We start from the raw sequence: 11,834 nt of genomic DNA, 5'->3' as shown, positions 1-11,834 counted from the left end.
AAAAATACGTTCACACAAAGTCAGTAGTATATTTAGATACAACCAAAAATAATAATAATAAAAAAATAATAATAATAATATGTGAGTATGGTATGGCACAGACATCACAGAAAGATTGAGCAAATTAGGCTCAGGGCATCTAAACAGATCAGCAAAAGTTTCGTCTTTTTGCAAAAGCAAAGAGGTATAGATTTGGTCTCAGGTCATCGGTTCCACTTTTTCTTTTTGGTTTGTTTTTCCACTTTTTCTGAAGTTCCATGAGGAGTTGTTGTTTGTTGATTTAGTTTCATTTTCTTTAAAAAGCCATTTTGTCAATGACACTTGAAGGGGTAACAGCTTCTCTATTCTCAACAACTTCCTAATTTTTTAAATACATCATTCCATATTAATGATAAGTATCCAGTATCAACTGTCATATGTGGTTATGTTAAATATAGTTTTACAATTTCTACCAGTATTTTCTGAACCATTCTGGTTCATTTTTTAGCCATTGCCTGGTAGCAAAATTTTTACCCGCTGCCATCAAAAATTTATTAAATACCGGGCACTGGAGGAAAGTACTGACAAAAATCATAGTTCAGCTTAAAACGTCACATGACCAATTATTTCTACAGTTTCAATCCAACATGGTTGAATGAATGGTCAACTCCAGAAGATGTTAAAGTTCTGCTGACTACTCTTATAATCTGAGATAGATGAATAAATGTTAGACATCTTTGGGATAATGTGTGTGTGTGTGTGTGTTTTTCTGCAGCACATTTTAAACAGCACATTCCCATCTACATTTACTACATCTTATATTTCTAGGACTTGTGATTTCTAAAGTTTGCCATGCGAAAACACTTCATTTGTTAGACACTGTGATGACAAGTATGTCGCACACTTCCTCACTTGCTGGGTCTTGATGGAAATCTCTGGTTTGCTGTTCACACACATATAAGCTCTTTACACTTCCAGATTTTGAAAGCTGTCTGCAGAGGAAAACAGTGTTATGTTTCAGCACCCTAGACAGTTCCTTTGCAGAGACAGACTGGGTGTTCAAGACCCTCCCGCTGCCCCCTCCCTTAGAAAATCACCGGGGAACACCAAGACGGAGTCCAGAACTGAGATTTACCACTTCCTCATCACGGCCATGAGCGTGCGCGATGCACTTGTGCGCCCCAACGAGTCTATGGAGTCGCCCGACTCCTTCCCCCTCACTCGCATATCATCCACCCAGAGCCATTCTATCTGTATGGAAATTTGGGCTCCACAGCTGGAATCCAGCAAAGCACTGTCATCTACTAATAGTTATTATCGCTTTGGCCTGCTCTCTCTTAAAAAAAAAAAGAAAAAAAGGAAAAAAAAAAACCTCCAATACAAGCACATCACATCTTTATGGTAATGCCCTACAATATAGCCCCCAGCTATGGTGCATAGACCTTTGTTATCATTACGATAATTCCCATTCTCACTTGACTCCTCATTACACTTTTGAAAACTGCTTGGGGTTGGGATGTAGACAAATTTCTACATCTTCCTTTTATTGCACTGTCGCACACGCAAAATTTACATCCCCACCATATAAAAGCAGCAAGAATGACAAAAATAAGTTTAAGAGATGCTTTTAGCAATCAAGAGTTACTTAAAAATAGTTAATACAGATTCTCACATTTGTTCACATTACATGCACAAACTTTAGCGGATTTTGTAGCTTATTTTACATGGAATACCAACATTGTAGTAAAGGGGAAGAAGAATGACACTTTCACACTTTTTTACACAGAAAATTCTGAACAGTGTAGTCCATGTTTCAAATCACCCCTTTTACTCTGACATCTCTAAATAAAAACCTATAGCCTTTAACAGTTGCATAATAAATGGAGTCCATCTGTGCATAGTTTAATCTCATTATAAATGCAGCTGTTGTGTGAGGGCCTCGGAGGTTTGTTGGTTGAGCAAACAGCATCAGGGAGACGGAAGAGCACACTGGAAGACCTGAGGTTTAGAGTGAGGTCAGGTTAGAAAACAAACAAAAAAAGAAGCTCTAGGTGTCTTATACAGCCTTTTAAATTCATCAGTAAAAAATGACTGAGTATTTTGCAATTGCAAAACAAGAATTGCCAACATTGTTGGCAGCGTCATGCTGTCGGGATTATTTTCTTCAGAAGGGATAGTGACTTTCGTCACATAGCTGATGGGAAGACAAATATAGCTAATTAAATTGCAATAAAGCCTGTTATGGGGGCTTTGATTAAAAACCTAAACATTAAACCCAGTGCTACAAGGGAATGGCTTAGGACAAAACATGTATTTGCTTGAATGGCATAGTTAAAGTTCAGAGCTAAATCCAATGAGAACTGAGAAAAACCTTCAGTGTGTACATGTGCACAGCTGGTAGAAAAGCATTCTAAAAGACTCAGTTTCAGTTCAACATGTATTGACACATTTGCAAGGTGCTGTGTTGATTTCTTTGTTTAATAAAGGAAAATAAATAATCTTCCCTCCAAACCACCACAGTTGTACACTTCATTCTCTTGACTTATGGAGGCTCGTTGTCAGCGAGACCCTTTCTAACATACCAGAAGATATTGCTTTACAGATAACACTACTGGCTAATAAACTTTCCAAGTGTTTCAAAGTATTTTTTTTTAGCAGTGGATGAGATGAAGCAAGGGAGGTTATCTTTGTCGAACCAAAAAGACGGTTGATTACCTCCAGATTACTGCCTTGAAGAACTTCAGTTCAGCTCTGCATTACAAGGAAAGCTCAGAGAAACACGACAGCATGTGTCCTTGCTCCTCTCCATGAATGCCCACACAAGGCCCCTGGATAGCACACACAGAGACTCACACACACACACTTACAAATAGTAATAATTGCAGAGTGATTGGCACAGCTTGTCCCATGCAGCCTCTGTCCCACTCTTGAAGGTTCTCCTCGGAGCACCCTCATTGTCACGCAGCCTTTTAGCACCTTTGTTCCGGCCTTCCCCCAGGACCTCACAGCTCACCATTGGCAGATGAGTCCCGCTCTGTGACAAAAGGGTCCCTGTGCTCAGTCTCATTTGATGCAGTGATGTACCCCACCCCACCCCTCTCTCTCGCTCTCTCTCTCACTTTCACTCCTTTTCGCTTTTCTCTCTTTCTCTCACACCCATACACGCACACACACTAACCCGCTACACTCCACCTCCTTGGAAGATGAAATGTTCCGTTTAGCGGTGCACGATGTGGGGGTCAAGACCCAGGGGTGGGCTTTTAGGAGACAAATAAACATCCAAGCAGGAGAGGGGTGATGTCTTGTTTACGCATTAGCAACCATTTAGCAAGTCTTACTGTTTTCTCAACACCTCTCCTGTGGCCTCTCAAACAGCTGATCTTCCTCTTCCAGTTGTGTTTCGACATCTTAGAGTCACCTGTGCCGTCTATTCTTGCCTCTGATCAGCCATAAGTGACAAATCCTGCATCCTGACTCATTACGACATGAGAGCAAACAGGAAAGATCCAGAATAATTAGCCTGCAGCACATTTTCCTTAAAAAAAGCCTCCTGATTATTGTCACACCCAATCAGGAAAACATTCACACTCACAACTGCATCATTCTAACACCATCTAATGAGGTGATGACCAACCACTTGTTATAATTGCTTCAGTCTCCTTTTAATTTTCAAGCTTATTAATCATATGTAGGGTTATTTAAGAATGCATAAATTAATCTTAGATTAAAAAGCCTATCAAAGACTCAAAACAATTAAAGAGCAAGGTAAGATTTCCCCTGGGCTGCCACTTTTATTTTAATAGAGTGTTCAGGTGATTATCATACTTTGATGCAGCGCTGTGATTAATACAGAGACACTTTTAAATGAGCTGTTCTGCTTCACAGAGAGCTGGAATCAGCTCGAACCTGACACTAACCTCAATAAGTTGTTTTCTTTTTCTTATGTTTTGATTTTTTGGGGTTTGTAGTTTTTTCTTTTTTTCTTCTTAAGTGCACATCATTTGCTTAGGAAAAATAATATCGGATTTATTGTCTTTTAAAATATAGGCCAAAATTGGAAATGTATTCCTGAAGTGGATGACGTTAAGAGTTGTAAAAAGGTTTATTTAGATTGTTTTGCGCACTTGAACGAGTGTTTAGTATCCTTGACCTTCATTTGGATTGATTCACGTCACTGACAATGAAACCCTCCGTTTTTACGATCCATTGCGCTGATGCCCCTCACTGATGTTCAGTGACGTTCGGGTGAAGGGCAAAGCTGTACTCCCATTAAATTTGTTCACATTTTCATCCGCCTGTTTCAAATTGTTTATTTTCTTTCACGGATTGTTTTCTTTTTTTCATAAATCAATTTAAAATATTCTGCTTCTTTCCCAAAAGCGAATGAGATTTGTAGATTGACATATGTGGAAATTATTTTAAAAACAAAACAACAACAAACCTGGTGCGGTTTACATTAATCACATTTGAATATTACGCTAATAACTTCTGAGTTAAATTCAATATGTTGGAACCAAGGTTTTATTTATTTATTTATATACTAGTCGAGACCTGCAAATTCAAACATATGAGCCATAATTAATTATTTTTCCCAAATTCCCACGAAAGTGTTTTTTTTTTTTTTTTATTCCAATCCAGTTTTACTTGTAAGGCCACAGTGCTGTATATAATGTATGTGTTAAAGTTAAAATTGAAAATTGAATGTGTTTTTATGTATAGAATACATAAAAACATTACATTTACAAATGCTATAAGAAAAGGCACACAGAAATATGTATGCATTTTTAATTTTTGGAGTTTCTCATAAATTCACACTCCGCTGATCTTATCGCAAGCAGCGTTTTCATCTAAATTTTGTATTGACCACTGCGGCAAGATGTTTTAACTTATTCTTTAACAAATATCTCATATTACTATTCATGTTTGAATATCACTTGAAAAATATAATAGGGTGACTATAATAATAATAATAATAATAATAATAATAATAATAATAATAATAATAATAATAATAATTTTATTTCAATTACTGCTCCAGCATTGCGTCTTCCCCCACTGAGTAAATAATTACGCACAAACTGTCATTGCTGTGTCCAGCTCTGTCCCGCTGGTGTCACTGAGGCCAAGCAGAACGTGTCCCGTTACCTTCATCAATATTATATCAGTGCCTGTCGCAGCGCGGGGGCCACATGAAAATGATTAACCCAAAACCTTTTATTGACTTTCAGGAAGTTTAAATGTCGGTCGCTGATGGCGCATTGTGTCTGATTCTTTTCTCTGAGCCGAGGGGGCAAAAACACCATAAAGCAGCTCACACAGAGGGAACCTCAGAGCAGCTGCTTAATATTATTCTCCGGGCACGAGTAGTTTGTAAACTGTGAATACGTGGGAACCCAGCACGTGACGGAGGCCTGCGCCAAGCATTCATCCACCACGCGCGTGACAATGTGTCAGAGGGGGGTCTGCTGTTTTAGTGAATCCCACATGCAGACTCCCGTTTATTCTATAAACAAATACACCCAATATTCGTTTGTAAAGAGCGTTTAACTTATATCGCTTCGAATAAAGTGCTTACTTTGTTTACTTAGCTCCTCTTAGAGTTCAGCACAGACCTTCAGGCTCACACCAAATCATCCTCATTGGTCATGAATCCATATTTAATGCGGGCTGCTCGTGGAAGTGGGAGTGTCTTGCCTTAAGTTTTGCAGTCACTTGATTGCTGTCGTTGTCGGTGGGGGTAAAGCGACTGTTAGGCGAGGAGGGGGTGGGGGAGGGCGGTCTGTACTACAGTCTGCGTGCCTTGTGGACACCGTTGCTCCTGGTGGCGCAACACAAACCGTCCGCGCACACAGACCGCGCAGCAGAGAGACGGGAGGACACAGAGCAGGAGGGAGGCGTCCCGCTCCTAAAGCAAACATATTTGCAACCTCCAGCACAGACTTCTTAATATTTATCCGGCATTTATTCGATCACAGTTACTCGATTTCGGAGGTGATCTGAACAGGACCGTCAAAGGTGAGTTTAGGAGACAGATTTCTTGAGCACAGATACGGTCTGGGTGTCAGATGGAGGCTACTTTGGAAGCTGCACGCATGTCTTGTCATCTTTGTAGTTTGCAGGATTGAAATGTTCAATCATGATTGTAAGAATTAAAAACTGCGTTGTAGAAAGACTTGTGATAAAATACAAGCCTCGTAAAAAAAAATCACAAGGTTTTTAAAAGCAAAAAGTCTTAATTAAAACTCTTGTAAAGACGTGTAGAAACTCGTGTCCAAATTAAATGTCATCTTTGCAGCCTCCAGGTCTCCAAGGATGGACTCCATACCTACGGGACGAGACACCACTAGCTCTTCGCCAAACTCCAAACAAGAACTTTCCTACCCCAGCACCAACTTGAAACCCAACCAGGTCGGCGAGACGATTCTGTACGGAATACCCATCGTGTCTTTGGTGATAGATGGCCAGGAGAGACTTTGCCTTGCGCAGATATCAAACACGTTGCTGAAGAATTACAGCTACAACGAGATCCATAACCGACGCGTGGCCCTGGGCATCACCTGCGTCCAGTGCACCCCGGTGCAGCTGGAGATCCTGCGGAGAGCCGGGGCGATGCCAATCTCTTCCAGGCGCTGCGGGATGATCACCAAACGCGAGGCTGAGAGACTCTGTAAGTCGTTTCTGGGAGCGCACTCGCCTCCAAAACTTCCCGAAAATTTCGCCTTCGACGTGTCTCACGAGTGCGCCTGGGGAAGCCGAGGAAACTTCATCCCGGCCAGATACAACAGCTCCAGAGCCAAGTGCATCAAGTGCTCCTACTGCAACATGTATTTCTCCCCGAATAAATTTATATTTCACTCCCATCGCACGCCGGAGTCAAAGTACACGCAACCGGATGCCGCTAATTTCAACTCCTGGAGGCGACACCTCAAGCTGACAGACAAGAGCAGTCCCTTGGAGATCATGCACGCGTGGGAAGACGTGAAGGCCATGTTCAACGGGGGAAGTCGCAAGAGGACGCTGCCGGGGAGTGGATCTGGGTCCAACTCTCCTCTAAAACTGCATGGGCCAAATCGATCCCGAGACTCGCCAGAGATCCCCGCAAAAATCCTCAGCTGCGAAGACACTCGGGGTGCTATGACCAGCGCCCGCAGCTACCCGGTCATTCCGGTGCCCAGTAAAGGCTTCGGGATGCTACAGAAAATCCCTCCGCCGCTCTTCCCTCATCCCTATGGCTTCCCTGCTTTCGGTCTGTGCCAGAAGAAGGATGACGGGATAATGGGCGAGCAGAGCAAAGCGGGGCTGCCGGGCGTCCTGTGGCCTGGCACCAAGGACAGCGCCTACCCCTCCTTCCCCATGTTCTGGCCCGCTGCGGGCCCGCTGCCCATGCCCCCATACGCACAGACTCCACACAAGCCCCCTCCTGAGCTGCTGTGCCCTAGGCAGACAGAGGTGGACATTTCCGAAAGCAGCGACCGCAGCACCAACACGTCCAAAGACAGCGTGGTGGACACCGACCGCTGCTCCAGCACCCAGTCCATACGTAACGAAGACGACAAATCCGGGGACGAGGGGAGGCCCACGGAGGGAATGAGCCTCCCGGCGCGGAAACTCAGCTACGTGTCCGCATTCAGGCCCGTCATTAAAGACGCCGACTGCATCGCCAAGCTGTACGGCAGCAGGGGCGCGTACAACGGCTGCCGCACCGGCTACTTATCGCCTGATTTTTTAAGCGAGAGCTCCAGCTACCGGTCTGTGTCCCCGTGCGTGGATAGCGAGGGTGAGCCGGACGTAGACGTGGAGACGAACAGATCGCCAGAGGAGCAAGAGGATCCCGGGCCTCGGACTCCTCTTGGTTTGGCGCACAGCGCTTCACCGAAAGACTCAGAGTCCTCAAAGGGCGCAGAGGGAAGCGAGAATGAGGCGCAGAAAATGAGCCTGCAGGTGGCCCAGTCCTCTGACAGAGAGCTGCAGAGCAAACAGCTACCAGAGCACCACATAGCAGCACCTTTCACAGAAGTGAGCCGTTTTTAAATAAAATACTACATTAGATTTAAAAAAAATTTTGCTGATTTTTAAATAATTATTTGTCTGTAGTTTATATTGTAGTCTGTAATTATTTGTCTGGGGAAAAAAGTAAAAAAATTCCTTTTTTTTCCCATGTGGAGGAAATTTGATAATAATTCAAAAAAAAAAAAAGAAAAAAGAACAAAACAATCACAAATAATCCAATTATTTTGAAATAAATCTAAAATAAAGTTTATCTGCGTGCATTTCAATCACATGTTATTTTTATATTTCCTTTTACTGAATTTCGAATATTGTCCTGAGCTTGATTGCCTTTGCTTCAGGTTTACACACCGGACAGAGCTGAGCTGCAACAAAGGAGCAGCCCGTATCAATTCAGACCCACCAATTACCTGACGGCAGTACTGACTACAAACGGTAGATTTTTTTTTTTTTCAATTTTAACTTTAAAAAATGCTGCAAAACGGCAAATAGATTATTTTTTTACTTATATTCATTTAATTTTATTTATTTATTTATTTATTTATTTTCAAGACGAGAGCGCAAGTAAGGAAGAGCCGTCTTCCACAGTGGAGGAGATTGAAACAAAATCTTTTAATGGACAAAGCAGCGAGGAGAGCCAGCGAGAGCCGGATGAGGGTGAGCTCGTGAGAAAAAAAGTTTTTCTCTGTGCTAGACGCTCTGTTTGAGTGTATGGATGCACGCTTTGTTTTCAGAATGAATAATCAAAATGTTGAAACTTAATCTGTGTGAATTTAGGCGAGGACGCGGCAGCCAGAGTTGCGCCATTACGCAGAGAGCTCCAAAGTTTAGCAAAGGGTAAGATGACTGTTTTTTTAAAATCATTATTATTCTTAATAGTAGTCGTAGTAGCAGCAGTGTACTTTGAGTAATAACAATTAAATTTTCAATATTTTGTCATGATACAGATCAATTGAATCAATCTGAAACCAAATCATAATAAAAAAAAACAAAAAACAAACTAAAAACAAAAACGGGTATCTCGAACGATCCTTCAGGTTCAGCTTCATCAGTTTCTGATATCCTCAGATGCCCTCAACATAGGATGTGTTCTATTTTTGTGCCTTTATTTTTAGACTAACAGACTCGGGAAGCTGTGCTCTGAATTTTCATCCTAAGTGATAGTGATGAAGATGATGATGATGATATTCTCTTCTCTTCGTCGTTGTGATTAAAAATAGAAAGCTGTCCTAGATGTAATGCAAAAGGCTCCCAGCGCCTGTTTCTCTGCTCCTCCACTAACGCTTCCTGTTTTGCCTGCTTTTTTAGAGGATCTGCAGAAGCAGCTGTTGGAACAAGTCGAGCTGAGGAAAAAGCTAGAACGCGAATTTCAGAGCTTGAAAGGTAAGAAGACACTTTAACGCAGCGAAGATTTGGATTTCTGTCTTCCAACTAGTGCAAAAGATTTATTTTAGGATTTGCAATAAAACAATACGTTTTTTCTTTTTTTTTGTCACTGACATGGATTGGGTTTTAAAACTGTTAAAATGTGTTATTGGAATTACGTACATCAGAAAAATGTATATATTCCCATACTGGCTGGTTCTCAAACTATTACAAATCTACCCACACATAAGAAATTCTGGGTGAAATTAATAAAAAAAAAAAGAAGATTTTAATGACAAAAATAATAGCACTGTATTTTCCTCTAAAATATTTGCAAATTCTGCAATGTTCTATTTTTTCTGTGAAAAAATTACCAAACCAAATACCATTTAAAAGTGGTTTTGTGCTATATTCTTGGAGAAGAAACAGAAACTGTTGAACTTCTATTGCTTTTCCAGTAAAAATAACATGAACGTATTCAGCCTCTGCGAAACACATTAAAGAGGGTAATTCTGATCTTTAAAATTGCTTTATAATGTGCAAATCTTTTAGCACCATTAAATCGCTTTGGTAAAGACTTAAACTGCTCTTATAATCTGATCTGACCAGAGCGGTTATTTTTCTGTCCTTATTTTATTTTGTTGAACTCTGCTCTAATAACATGTAAATATTGCTTTCCTCATATGTGATATTATGCACTGTTTCAAACTCTAAAGTTAGAGTTATTCAACCACTCTGACTAAAGGATATATTTTATGCAAACGACAACAAAAGCACTACAAGATTATCAAAATCGCAACATTACACCAAATGTGATTTTTTTTCTCCAAATTTCTTCGAATTCGCTGTAAACATGACCTTCTTTCTAAATAATTCCTAATAATACATTCGTCTACCATTTTATAATATAAATCTATAATTAAATATAGACATGTGACATTTCTGACCAGTGTTCACTAACAAAACACTCAAAATTGTTTTAACGCGAATTTGATGTTGGTCACAGTTCAAAAGACTTTTTGTAGCTCTTGCTTGGGAACAGCGCCCTCTATCTGCTGTTTAGCGGTCTGACAATGCATAGTTGCAATCCGGCTTCTTGTTTTTTAAAACCTAAAATTATAACAAACACGTTAATAAAGTGTGAAACAAACGTAACTATATGCTTATTAGTGTTTTTTAATTGTGATTTATTTTGATTGACTGAAGTGATGTTTTGCTTCTTTAGCTCTTTTTTCTTTCTTTCTTTCTTTCTTTCTTTCTTTCTTTCTTTCTTTCTTTCTTTCTTTCTTTCCTTCTTTCCTTCTTTCTTTCTTTCTTACGTACGAGGGGAACACCAAATTTAATGTTGACTTTTACTTCATAGATAATTTTCAAGATCAAATGAAAAGGGAGCTTTCCTACAGGGAGGAGATGGTGCAGCAGCTTCACATCGTTAGAGGTGAGAAAAATAAAGCAAATGAGAAAAACAAAAACTCACAGCAGAAGTGTTCAAAGATATGTGCGTAATTTACACTTCAGCTCAATTTGCCCCATTCTGTTCGTTTTCAAGATCTTGTACACTTTTACAAAAATTTAATTTACAAATAAGATCTATTGCGTCCTGTCTCATGGCATACCTGAGATAATTACCCTCAAAGCAATGATCAGTCCGCCAACAAAAAACGTGAATTGCTTCATCGTATGGTCTTTTAAAATGTCACTCAACTATCTTTTATTGTGAATAACAGACATTGCGTATCTATGATTTTCAGGAGCCGTTTGCTTGTGCACTATTGATTGTTTTTCTCCTTCTAGAAGCTCACGACGCTTTACACCATTTTTCCTGTAAGATGTTAACTCCTCGCCACTGCACGGGATCCTGCACATTCAAATCTCCTCTGCTGCCGCCTTGAGTACTGGACATATTTATTTGTAAGGCAGATGATGGGTGAAAAGGATCCACCGCTCGTGTTAAACACCAGAGTTTGGAGGGGGGGGGGGGGGGGGGGGGGGGAATTAAGTGGAATATAAACATCAGCGGAAAGATGGAGGAACTGAACTGAAAACAGACCAACTTGTAATTATTTGTAAGATTGGGGAAAAAAAGTGTATTACCACCCTCAGTATTTATGAAACCTTCCTACATACGTTGTAATTTGTTTTATTAAAATTATGCCATCAACTCATTTCATTTTTGTGGCAAAGTGCAATGACAGTGAATGTCCTATCTTGAAATTAATTATCTACGTTTTATTTTTGTTCAGAAACATTTTTCCTCTTTTTTCCTCTATTATAAATAAGTCGGTTATTACTTTTTGTCTTTTACTTTTTTTTAGGTCAGTCACTCACATTGGATTTAATGCACTTTAAATGAGTCACGGGAAATTACAGCAAAATCCACTGTTTGGTAGTTGTATTTGTTTTTAACGAATGGAAAAACACATAATTTAGAGGAGGAAATCTGTGCATCTGCGTCCATATATTATAATAAGAGTAGATTATTT

General features: G+C 40.3%; 1 protein-coding gene across 2 annotated transcripts; it reads left to right on the top strand.

The window, feature by feature from the left end:
- The first annotated feature begins 5,800 nt into the window (after positions 1–5,800).
- On the top strand, positions 5,801–11,312 carry LOC102226258 (SKI family transcriptional corepressor 1 homolog-B-like). 2 transcript variants are annotated; one of them, XM_023345517.1, is made up of 8 exons: positions 5,801–5,994; positions 6,275–7,995; positions 8,328–8,421; positions 8,539–8,643; positions 8,764–8,823; positions 9,295–9,369; positions 10,715–10,789; positions 11,149–11,312. In XM_023345517.1, exons 2-8 carry the CDS (start codon positions 6,292–6,294, stop codon positions 11,241–11,243), a joined length of 2,208 nt encoding a protein of 735 aa, XP_023201285.1. In that variant the 5' UTR covers positions 5,801–5,994; positions 6,275–6,291; the 3' UTR covers positions 11,244–11,312. The 2 variants fall into 2 exon arrangements, with proteins under 2 accessions (XP_023201285.1, XP_014327229.1); XM_014471743.2 differs by having other exon boundaries at positions 11,146–11,312.
- The last annotated feature ends 522 nt before the right edge of the window (positions 11,313–11,834 follow it).

The sequence above is a fragment of the Xiphophorus maculatus genome, chromosome 2 (assembly GCF_002775205.1).
Source record: "Xiphophorus maculatus strain JP 163 A chromosome 2, X_maculatus-5.0-male, whole genome shotgun sequence".
NCBI classification, from domain to species: Eukaryota; Metazoa; Chordata; class Actinopteri; order Cyprinodontiformes; family Poeciliidae; genus Xiphophorus; species Xiphophorus maculatus.
This window is presented reverse-complemented; position numbering and strand designations above follow the sequence as displayed.